The following is a 13,011-nucleotide window of genomic DNA, read 5'->3' as shown; positions in this document are numbered from 1 at the left end:
CTATTAGTAACTAGTAACAAATATTTCAACTCAATGAAACGTAAAATATATTTGAAAAAAAGCTATTTCTAACAAACTAAACAGTCCCCAATCTCTACGCAGTCTTCATGGACCCACTTTTTGCAACAAGTAGTTTTTCCCCAGTCACATTTAGGTCCTTTTTTATCGTAATAATATAGTTCACATATTGCACAGTACTTGCATATTTTCTGCAATCAGTCGAATTGTCATAAAAAATATCCACATTCTCAAAATTTGTTCTATATTGTAGTACGAGCCTCCTTCACCATTCGAATGGCTTCCATTAAACTTTCGTCTGACCAAGCAGCACGGTTTGAAGTTCATACATACTTCTTACAAGGAAAGATCCCAAACCCGAAAATTCCAAAAATTCTGAAACTTTGTGAATATCTAGGCGATTTCCTCCTGATTACAGCGACATTTTTGTTTGCTGCCCAAATTCACTCGAAGGGGGTGAAATTAACCCCTGAAAATCCGGCTATTTCCCGATTTTGTGTCATAACTCATGAACTCTAAAATAATTTGTTCACCAAATGATAGATCTAATTGAATGAAGTAACTTTTGTCTTGAAACTTTTTCTCTATCTCTTGCAGTTCGCGAATTATAACACAAAATCGGAAAATAGCCGATTTTTCAGGGGTTAATTTCATCCCCTTTGAGTGAATTTGGACAGCAAGCAAAAATTTCGCTGTAATCAGGAGGAAATCGCCTACATATTCACAAAGTTTCAGAATTTTTGGAATTTTCTGGGTTCGGGATCTTCCCTTGTTAGACATGGTTCTAATACGAAAAAAAACTCGATGGCATTAGATAGAAAGAGTTATAAAGATATGTCACAAGTGGCATATTATACCGACAAACATGTGGCATATTACTCCAGGCGGCCATAAAAAGAAGGGTTGAAAATCTCTCCACAAAGTACATAGTTTTAAGGGACGTGTATGACAGGTTATAAAATTTCTTTGTTAGTATACGTTATCATGATCTATTGGATTTTTGTAGAATTGTTCACACAAATGTATAATCTGCATTCTAGTTACAGTGTGAAGTTAGATCAAGGCGATACTTTTATAACTTATCAGAATTTATAAAACTTAAAAGTAAATGTTATCGGCGCACCGGTTCGGTCTATTTTTATAAATATTTATATTTATATTTATATTTATATTTATATTTATATTTATATTTATATTTATATTTATATCTATATTTATATTTATATTTAAAAATATAAAAATACACCGAACCGGTGCGCCAATAACATTTACTTTTAAGTTTTAAAATTTCTTTACGCTGGAATTTCTAAATCATTTTATTTAAAATGGATGGCGAAACATACACACCTACTTCTTTAACAAAGGAAAGTTTTTACACGTCGATATTAAGACAATTTGGACAAGAAACCTTAAGGGATCTCAAGGACCTTTCGAACAACAGATTGAACCTAATTAAGATAATTAACCGAAATATAAAAATAGACCGAACCGGTGCGCCGATAACATTTACTATTAACTTTTAAAAATTCTTTACGGTCGAAATTCTAAATCATTTGATTTAGCAGAATTTACCGAAAATAAAAGAAGGTAAAAGCCAAAATCTATTGTCGTCTTAGCAGTTACACTAAATTGAACGGAATTAGTGCAAATGGGATCTGTGCGTTATTTAAAAAATTATTGAGAAGTGGCATATTACCTGCGGTGGCATATTACCCCGAGTTAGCGAACGCGTAGAAGTCTACCGCACTGACTTCCCTAAGGAAAACACAGAAAACGGATTTCGGAGCCAGCCTATCGAGCGAGCCAAATCACCGATCGAAACTCGACCGCGCTGATTGATAGCGCATCGGTACGTGACGCGCCAGTATAATCTCGCTGCGTGCGTTACGTCAAGCCGGAAGGACAAGCAGTCGTTGAAAGGGAGAGCGTTTTGCATTCCGAGCGATTGGAGAAAGGCCAGGACTTAGTCTTTCCGTCGGTCTCGCGACTCCAAAGAATGGTTCTGGGGTAGGTCTGTGCTCGATCGAACGGTCGACCCACGTCGGCGGGCAAATTATTTATATGCGACGGTATTTAAGCCACGGCGTGGTAGAATGCAAATGAAAGAAAGCAAAACCCGGCGACGTGCATCGCGTGCCAAACTCGTGTTCGGCGATCGGTAAAGGCTTAACGCGTGACGCAAAGCAGCGACGGGGAACGGTATACCGGACATGGCATCGCGGACACCGGGAAAAGCCACGCGCTGAAAGTTTCACACTCTTCGAGGAGCGCAATAGGTTGCCGCAGAAGTTCGGCTGATTTCTTGCTGGATGAAAAGTAAAAGTCTTATAAACTGCAGTTAGCGGACTGGCCAGGGGCACTGGAGAGATGTCTCGCACTGATTTTTTTCTCCTTGAAATATGTTGAGGACAAAAATCTGAGACACGCGTGATTTTTTTTATTTTTGTCTGATTTTAATTTTAAGGGGCGAAGCAGCCTCTCGAAGTTCAAAAGTTGGCATTTCTTGAATGAAGTGTTTTTTTGCAACTGTAAACGTTAAATATAGGTAAAAACTACGTGTGGTTGAGAAGAAAGGGTAAGGGTAATAATATTTTACCCTTTGAGGAATGTATTATATTTTTGGGACAATTATATATTGGAGTTAAAAAAAGTTTGACTGAAATCTGAACTTGTTTTTCGAATTGACACGGTATGGGAATTTTTACTTTGAATTTGTTCTACTCTTTGCTGATCATTTTATTAAAATTGATTTTATTTGAAGGGAAGTACCGAAGAAAATTATTATGTAATGTAAGGAAGAAACGAGAATAATCGAGGAAGTATAAAAATGGTAATTCTTTTTTAGGATGACATTGAACAAAATGGGATAGCGTACCCTACGTTAAGCAGTGGGGTAAGAAGTCAACTTCAAGTTCCAGATTATGTTCCATTCCCCTGTAACGTTAAGTTTGGAAGGTACGTTAAAGTGAAAATTAAATATCTCCACTTTTCAGAGTAGAGTGTTATGCACTACACTGATATTATAAACTTGAACTTATAAATTTCAATATATAAACTTGAACTTATAAATTTCAATATATAAAATTGAAATTATATAAATTTCAATATATAAAGTTGAAATTATATAAATTTCAATATATAAAATTGAAATTATATAAATTTCAATACAGAAAATTGAAATTGTATAAATTTCAATACAGAAAATTGAAATTATATAAATTTCAATACAGAAAATTGAAATTATATAAATTTCAAAACAGAAAATTGAAATTATATAAATTTCAATACATAAAATTGAAATTATATAAATTTCAATATATAAAATTGAAATTATATAAACTTCAATACAGAAAATTGAAATTATATAAATTCCAATACAGAAAATTGAAATTATATAAATTTCAATACAGACAATTGAAATTATATAAATTTCAATACAGACAATTGAAATTATATAAATTTCAGTACATAAAATTGAAATTATATAAACTTCAATACATAAAATTGAAATTATATAAACTTCAATACATAAAATTGAAATTATATAAATTTCAGTATATAAAATTGAAATTATATAAATTTCAGTATATAAAATTGAAATTATATAAATTTCAGTATATAAAATTGAAATTATATAAATTTCAATACCTAAAATTGAAATTATAAATTTCAATTTGATTAATGATATACCATATTTTCTGTTCATACTGTTACAAACACTTTTGCTGCTTAAATTTTCGAACATCCAGAGATCATTTATGCGAAGAATCGTTTAAGAATCTCATATGTCACTGCCAATAAATTTGTATATATTTAAATATTTTATTCATCGAATACATTCTACTCGAAACAATTTTCGAAATAATGCTCATATAAAGATATATAAAGAGATAGAAATCGTGTCATACAGAATGCAAACTACGTCTGACTATACACGGTTCCTTTCCCTTGCTGTCCTACATATGGCTCTTCTCTCACATTCTAGTAGTAATAATCAATCATACTTCCCTATACCTTTTCGCATGCATCATCCAACACACATGAATTATATAGAAAATTATTTGATCTAGTTCAGGGCATCGCATAAGACTTGGTTTTCATTTTGCATATAGCTACTGCACACCACGTATAATTACATCGCTCAAAGATTTATAAGAGATTCGTGGTCAAAATTTTTCTCTTATAGACACCATACTAAAACGAAAATAAAAATAACGATATTGCGGTTGAGGCGTTTTTTTTTAATTTTTCGACACGTTTTAGAGCAAGAGATTAGATTTTTTTGGGGGTGGTGTAATTCTGTATTTTGTGTCATTTCTGCTCGCGTGTATCTCAATAAAACAGTGGACTACAATTGTGAATATAATGGAAATAATGGATTTTAGCGAGTAGGTAAGTAGATACCCTTTAATTTTGGATTAAGTGTCGCAGAATCGTGCGGCCATACCGATTGTAGATAAATTTCGTCGCGACTTCTCTATGGTGAGTAACCCCGTGCAACGGTGGCTGTGACTACCACTGCTCGCCTCCTCGGCGGGCTTGCCCCGCGCGCAGCGGTGTACGCAGGTTGCCTGCTTCAGGCATATCTTCAAAACGCTTACAACTAACAAAGGAAGCCTCAACCGCAATATCGTTATTCTTGATTTTCGTCTTAATATGGTGTCTAGAATCACCCCTTAAATTTATTTCCACGTGTAGCCAAATGCCCTATATAAATCTAGACTGTCTTAAATAACTAATCGTGGAAATAATTCAAAATTATTTAAAACAATTTATTTCATGTTCCTCTACAAGATTTTAAATTTACCGAGCTCTGAACCACCCTGTATTTCCAATGACAAGTCACCTTCGTTTAATCTAGGTTACTGCACATATACAATTGGAGAATTTTCCTTTGAAACGGAAACACAGGCAACCGCGCGAGCTACGCTTTTTACGCGCGGGAACAGAGCATTAGGTACATAATGCAAACGAAACACATAAGATGGGGTATCTGTGAATACGTCTAGAATAATAACTGTCAGAAGTTAGTGACGTGCCTCGCGCGAAATGGTCCCAGCAATGAGTCCACGAAGTTGAAACTTTGGTCCTTTGTGTGTTCTTTAGGTCACCGTCGACGCCTGACAACGTGCACCGCTTAAGACCAGGCGATATAGATATCGTCGGTGGTCTCGGCGACTCATTGGTCGCGGGAAGTGGAGCGCTGGAAGAGTTTGCAATAGGAACATTTATAGAAGCACGCGGTGTTAGCTGGTGTGTAGGTGGTCAAGGTGATTGGAGACGGTTCTTAACCGTTCCTAATTTACTAAAGGTATTAAATGTATTGAACGACCGTTCGAAATCGTGTAGCGCCACGAGTTTAACACCGATTCCACGCATTCGGTACCCATACACGAATATTCGTCACTCGCGTTCAACCACGCCGCAGTGAAATTAGACGGATATATGACCAATCTGGGGAATAATTAACAGCAAGCTAAATGTTTGTATGGGCCTTTATTTCGTCGTTTTAAACAATATTACAGAAGTCCCCATCGATGTAACCGCCGTTAATAATGTCACGGAGGATGAAAGGGGTAAAGAAACAGTTTTGCGTGAATATCCCCTTATCTATCGGTTTGACGACAAAAATAGTTATTACAGAATTTGTAGCTTAGTAAATTTTCTATAAACGAGGTCCTATGAGTTTTTTTCGTTGGAGCACCCATTTTCATGAACGACGGCTTACAAAATTTCAACCCTCGTACTTTTGACAAGAGAAGATCCCGAACCGGGAAATTCCAAAAATTATGAAACTTTGTGAATATGTAGGGGATATCCTCCTGAGTGCAATGCAATTTTTTGTGCCTAAATTCTCTCTAAGGGGGTGAATTTTACCCCTGATAAACCGGCTATTTTCCTATTTTCTGTTACACCTCGCGAACTTTAAGAATTATACGAACTGTAAGTTACGAAATGATAGTCCTAACTAAAAGAAGTAACAATTTCCTGAAAAAAAATTTTATATCTCTTACAGTTCGCAAGTAATAATACAAAATCAGAAATTTTTCAAGGGTCAATTTCACCCTGCTAGAGTGAATTTGGACATCAAACAAAATTCCGTTGAATTCAGGATGACACCCCCAACATATTCACAGTTTCATAATTTTTTGAATTTCCGGGTTCGAGATCTTCCCTTGTCAAGTGTACGAGGGTTGAAACATTGTAAGTCGTCATGCATGAAAACGGTTACTCCTACAACAAAAATTCATAGAACCTTTTTTGTAGAGAATTTGCTAAGCTACAAATTTTATTATAACTATTTTTATCGTAAAACTAATAGATAACGAGATATTCAAAATAAAGGCCCATACAAACATTTAGCATGCTCGAAATTTTTTCGCAGACAGATCCTAATTTTACGGGACTGCGAATGGCGAATGCTGTTCCTACACGTGTTGGTACATTTTTACATGTATTCAGATTAAGAACCATAGATAGCATAATCACCCAGAAATTCAACAGAATATCAAATCAACCCTATATTTGTAGATACAGTCTCTTTTGAGTTGTGCCGTTGTTCGAGAATATGTAATCCTAACATTTCAAGTTGTAACTCACGTCGCAATAAAAGAAAACATACATTCATTCGCAACAAAGTATTGTACCGTAAAAAAAAGAATAGAAATATATAGGTACATTACGTTCTAAAATTTCTGACAGTTTCCCGGAAGCTATCAAATTAACAAAATTATTTACCATTGTTATAATAGGTGTTCAATCCTGATTTAACTGGGTATTCAACCGGCACAGGAGAATTTATTTCGACAAAAGCGAAACTGAATATTGCCTTTCCTGTCGCCGCTACAGAAGACGCGTTACACCAAGCACGAATTCTCGTTCAAAGAATCAGAAATGATCCCAAAGTAAACATGAGGAGACAGTGGAAGGTACTCCAGCTTTTCTGCAATGAATAAGTTACAATTCACGAGCGAAAGTCATGAAAGAAGTTCCTTAGTTTGATTCTTATCGATTTCTATCATCTATTAGACAAATAACCCAATAAAAAAAGGACTTTTAAAAAACGACATATAGTACGTTTTTTAGAGGTGGTCCAAAATTTGGAGTTTCTCAGTAAACTGGATAAAAAATGTTTAGTCGATATTCTTTCACAGTAAACAGCGATTTTTAACCTCAATTCCAAGTTCCAGGGTTGAACCATTTTTCAGAAACACCCTTTATTGAGAAATAAAGGAATAACACAGTTCGACAAAATTTGACTTTTTTCGGACTTGTAACATTCAATAGCCGTTTCTTATAAGTTTTCGAGCCCTGACAACGTGACAACGAATCCACAAACCGTTTGTCGCCATCAACCTCAGTTTTTGAGAAATGCGATTTTGAAAAAAAAACCGCAAATTTTCAACTTTGAACATCTTTTGTGTCGAAACGGTAATACTTATTCAGTTGCTCGTTGCGTCGAATTGTTAATACATTATGAACATTTACATATGTTTAAACAACGATTAGAGGGAAAAGGACACCCGAGATGCACCCATTTTTGAAGATATCTTTCAATTTATTTGCAAAACTAAGGGTCTAGGAGAAAATCTGACTGCTCCACGCGATGCAGCAGACATTTTTCCTTCGGAAAGCGTCAACAGAAGTGGTAAGTCACGTTTTGTTTTCAACACAAAAGCGAAATAGTTTGGCAAAACGTGCGGCGCCCGACAGTGGTGGTCAACGGCGGCGCGCGATCCACTGCCGCTCAGCGTAACACAATCGCTTAACGCGCGTGACTACCACTGTCGACGCCGCACGTTTTGCCAAACTATTTCGCTTCTGTATTGAAAACCAAACGTGACTTTCCACTTCTGTTGATGCTTTCCGATGGAAAAATGTCTGCTGCATCGTGTAGAGTAGTCAGATTTTCTCCTAGACCCTTAGTTTTTGAAATAAATTGAAAGATATCTTCAAAAATGGGTGCATTTCGGGTATACTTTCCCCTTTGATCGATATTTAAACATATGTAAATGTCCATAATGCAATAGTAACTTATATTGTTGTATTCGGGAGGGTTCATAGAATAATTTGACGCAACAAGCACCCGAATAAGTATTACCGTTTCGACACAAAAAATATTCAAATTTGAAAATTTGCAGTTTTTTTAAAAATCCAATTTCTCAAAAACTGAGGGTGATGGCGACAAATGGTTTGCGGATTCATTTTCAGGGCACGAAAACCTATAAGAAACGGCTATTGGATGTTACAGGTCCAGATAGCTGTCGAACTGTGTAATATACGGAATAATATTCTTTGATTATAGTGCTTGATAAGGTGCTATGAAATAAATAGCAGAAGATATTTCTTGCTGGCTTCCCCTTGCATTTACATAAAATATAAAAATCAGTATACAAAATTGTTAGAATATTTAAGTTTTCTGTGTATTACAGCTAATTACGATCTTTTTCGGCGCCAATGACATTTGCTCCGCCCAGTGCTACAGCCCCGCCCAATTTTCACCAGTTCGCTACGCTCTGCACTTGAGAAGAGCCCTGGACTTTTTGAAAATCGCTCTACCTCGTACGTTAGTCAACCTCGTGCCAGCTATAGGTAATGTTTACGATGCTTTTCGCCAAGGAAGCGTTCAGAAGCAACTCTTTTATTTTACCTTCAATGTAAATGAATCCAGTTGAATTCAAACATCATGAAATGATTCAGGATAATTTTTATGAAAAGCTACACGATATTTGTAGACAGTTGGCAATTAAATACAACATTTTCCTTCATACTTTACTTTGGTATTAACTTCCAAAATTATTATGCAATATAGATATTTTAGAAGCTTCGTAACAGTTTTTATTTTTGAAAGCGATAGGGTATTCTTCTATTCCTAGAACCGTAAGGGATGGATTCACATTACATATTCATATTGTATGAGAAGATAAATTTTAGTATTACGAACTTTAATCTCACTATTATGAGTACTCGCAAGGGACGTTGTGTATTTGAGGTATATACATAAAATACCTACCATTAAAAATGCAGGAGTAATTAATAAATTAGGTTTTCTACAAAGATTCGAACTACTGTATTGGTAATGCAAATATTGAATTAGCCTTCAAGATAGTGATTTGTGATACCTACATTCGTCTAACTATTGGACCACAAAGTCGACTCTTTATACGAGCCTACAAAGGCAACTAGGGATAAAGGATTATTAAAAACGAAGTTTAAAAAGTTTATTACAAATTTTTGAAAATCTTTCAAAATTCGAATATTAAAAATTTCCTTCCAGTGGATGATTTAACTCAGTTTTTCATTATACACATTCATAACTGAATTGTTATTTATAACAATTAATTACAACGAATTACAACTTATAACTTAATAACTGAATTTTTCATAACTTAATAACTGAATTGTTTTACACTTTTTATAGACGTGACAGTGTCAATTAGAGTACCACGGAGTGCCATGTGTAATATTTTGCATCCACTTTACTGTGCCTGTATGCATGAAGGCAGTCGACCAGATATTACAGCCTCAAAAATGGCAAGCCTGTATCAGCAAGCTGTAGAAGCTCTAATATACTCAGGAAGGTATAATCACGTAATAACTACTACCTAACTAAAAAAAAAAAAAAATAAAGTGGTAAATCAATTTAAAAATTCGATTTTTTAAATTCTGAGTTGAAATCCTTGTGTTTCATATTTTCTGGAGTTTCAGTGTATTTCAAGCCGATAAAAAGGTGCAATCAAACTGTACAGGTGTACCAAGCAATATTGTGATCTTCGGTACTTAAATAGAAAATAAAAAAATGGGTGGGAATTTTATGAGGATAGTGATGACTAGATTCGAGGTCTGGTAGGCGATCTAGTATCGAGGTATTACTATTAAATGATGCACAACCTAGATCTTCCACATTGTTCTTTGTTTCCCACCCTCTTTGTTTAGCTAATACAACCCTCAGAATTCCCAAGTTCAAATATTTTCATAAAATTTCTTAAAAATAATCAAATTTAAATTAAATTCCATAATATCCAACTAGACAGTTCAGAGTATGGTGGAGGGTGTTCGGCTACATGTGGGAGAAAATTTAAGGGGTGATTCTACATGAAAAAATAAGTCGCAAATATAGAATAACATTTTTTCATGTCACTAGATTTTTGGTTCAGTAGACCTTCCATTTCACACGTACCATTTCTTTGACGAGTCTCGTGTTTTCATTCTCTCACCACAAAATATCTGATTTATTACTATATTTTTTTACAAGCATTCCATAGCAAATAAGATTTTCACTGTAAAGTTCGACGAAATCAAATAATAATTTAAACAAAAACTGACTGGCTTCTTTATTTTAGGTACGACGAGTCACCAGACTTCACAGTGGTGCTACAACCGTTTATTAAATCATTCAATGCTCCAAATGCAGATCCAAGTAGAGCAGTGCCAATTGATCCGAGTTTGGTCACGTACGATTGCTTTCACTTCAGTCAAAAAGGTCATGCATTGGGTGAGAAATTAAAGATGATAAATTACTGTCATGTGCTACGATTATTTCCACTAATAATAAGAGAATTGTAACATTCAAATATACAGAGTGCCATAAAACTAGTGATGCGATTTATAGCTTGGTGATTCTACGTGAAAAAGCAAGTCGCAAATGTGAAATAACAGTTTTCGATTTGGGGCTCCGTTTAAAAGAAAAAATAAAATTGAATTTTTTTTAACACTTTAACCACTGCCTCGAGATCTTATATTCTCTTCGGAACACTTACGTAAATGAACCTTTAGGTTTGCAAGCTTGTGAACTATCCTACTGTCAGTAGGAATGATACAGAGTAACAAGTATCTCATTAAACCGTGAAACGTGACGTAATTATGACGCTACAAATTTGAATAAACGGGAGAAAACAGAAGTCGTGGGGAACTCAAGGGGCAGTACACGTGCTAAGTACACGTACACCCAATTAAAAATTGATTATAATTATAATTGCACCTTGAGAATAAATCCTCATAGAGAAATGTATCGAAATTGTAGAATAACTTTCTTTTCGAACGAGCTTTTATTTTCGACGAAGTTTGATTTGAAAATTAATTTAGTACACGTGTACTTAACTAACTAGTGGCTCAATTTTCAACATCAATTATCCCGAAAATAATTCAACATCATTCGAAAAGAGTTAATCTAAAATTTCATTTATTTTTGCAGAAAGATTCGTTTTATTCACAGTTGCATTATATTCACTGCCAAATTTTGCCAATTTTCGATAAAAATGTCATTCTTAATGTTTCCAGAAACGAAACCCAAAATAGAAACATGTCGTTGCACATTTTACACTTCGTTTTTCGTTTTTCGAGTTGTACCACTAGTTACAGGACACCCTGTATATTGAAGCATGATCTACATTGAGTATAAGAACCAAACGAAAGAAAAAAGGGTTATCGAACTAATCAGATTACGATCATAGATTTTTCCTGAAGAGTTTCTGTGTGACGTAAGTGCGTAAGATCGTGTTAGGAAAAAAGTAATTAGCTCCGGAATGGAAAATTTCGAAACTATTTTCTCGTAATGCGATGCTAAATACAGCGCGTTTTCTTTATTTAATGACACAAAAATTCTTAATTTCCTAAAATGTGCGCGCGAGAATCGTCGGCCAGGAAAAAGCATGCGCCTGTACGTATGCAACCGAATGTCGCAGTAGTCAGATGCCATGAATGTTGCATGAACTAAGGCTAAGGGGATCTCAAGATAGAATATTAATCGTATGATTAGTGCTCCACAAAATGCGTCATCGATTCATTAGATTTAATTATTTCATTCTACATTACACTACTCGTCGTTGATTTATTCATACAAAAGATAAAAGGCAATGCTATATTTGCATGCAAATGTTTATGTAAGATCTTTTGCTGATCGTGCAAGTAAAATACAGAAAGGTTGTTCATACGTAAGATTTTTAATTTGAAGGGAACTATACAGGGTGTTCTGCAACAGGTAACAGAAAATGAAATGGGCGATTTCGCGTGGTAAAATAAACCGAAAATCCAGAGTACTGAAATTGCGGTGGAGGTTTCGTATTTTAGTTATTAAATAATATTTGAAAATTCGGGTGAGAAACTCCTGAAGAACGGCAACCACACAATTGTCACTATTTCTCCGAGGGCAGCTGCGTCTTTGTCTTTGTTTTCTGACGGCGACTATACGCGCCCCTACTGGCCCGCGCGATGCGTTCAGCTGTGTCACCAAATTGCCGCTCTTCAGGCGTTCCTGGCCCGAATTTTCAAACGTTAATAACTAGACAACGAAGCCTCCTCCAACATTTCTGTACTCTTGATTTTCGTTTTATTTTATCCAGTAGAATCTCCCGTTTAATTTTCTATCTGTTGTCGAACATCCCGTATAACTCGGGACTCTAATTTTTTGAAACATTCTTATTTGCAAGAATATCAATAATATAGATAATTTTCATCCATTTTTCTGAGCTCTATATGTCCCTAAACTATTCAACCTCTTTCCTACATCACTCTACGTCAAATAAAAACCTTACAAAATACCGATTACCCAATTGAACCTAGACTCTATTGATCCATATTTACGCGGCGTTGTTAATGATTAACATTTACACTTAACCACTTATACCCTTATTTTCCTGTCGCTCTACGCATCACAAATCTTCATTACTTACATATTAGACCATCTGTCATTACCTATTCACCTTTTTTTATGATGCGCAGAATGTGCTAACACATCTAACTCGCGGAGCAAGTTTTTCACGATGAACACTATAATCTCGTAATTGAAAATGGCAGACTTGCTGCGACATTTGCGGTTGAACCAGTTGATGTTTTACGTCAGCGTGAAATCTTCCTTAAAATAGGATCTAAATTTAACTGGCGGGGTAATATCACTTCATTAACTTGTTGCTAACCGCGTCACTGCCAAAAGATGATTTACCGTTCGGTGTCAGTTAAAAGCTTTCGGCATACAGTGTTCTAGAATTCTAGGCT

General features: G+C 35.1%; 1 protein-coding gene and 1 long non-coding RNA gene across 2 annotated transcripts in view; both read left to right on the top strand.

Moving 5' to 3' along the window:
• The window catches only part of LOC143375087 (uncharacterized), a 257,399-nt gene that overhangs the window by 137,718 nt on the left and 106,670 nt on the right, over window positions 1-13,011 (top strand). The window lies entirely within an intron of this gene.
• The window catches only part of LOC143374583 (phospholipase B1, membrane-associated), a 28,652-nt gene that overhangs the window by 7,551 nt on the left and 8,090 nt on the right, over window positions 1-13,011 (top strand). The window contains exons 2-7 of the mRNA XM_076822860.1: window positions 2,864-2,973; window positions 5,125-5,329; window positions 6,771-6,947; window positions 8,451-8,610; window positions 9,440-9,599; window positions 10,362-10,513. Of these exons, the coding sequence (XP_076678975.1) occupies window positions 2,864-2,973; window positions 5,125-5,329; window positions 6,771-6,947; window positions 8,451-8,610; window positions 9,440-9,599; window positions 10,362-10,513 (964 nt within the window). The remainder of the gene's footprint in view (window positions 1-2,863; window positions 2,974-5,124; window positions 5,330-6,770; window positions 6,948-8,450; window positions 8,611-9,439; window positions 9,600-10,361; window positions 10,514-13,011) is intronic.

This window comes from Andrena cerasifolii, chromosome 1 (genome assembly GCF_050908995.1).
Source record: "Andrena cerasifolii isolate SP2316 chromosome 1, iyAndCera1_principal, whole genome shotgun sequence".
Taxonomy (NCBI): Eukaryota; Metazoa; Arthropoda; class Insecta; order Hymenoptera; family Andrenidae; genus Andrena; species Andrena cerasifolii.
The sequence above is the reverse complement of the archived record's forward strand: the minus strand, read 5'-3'. Positions and strand labels throughout refer to the sequence as shown.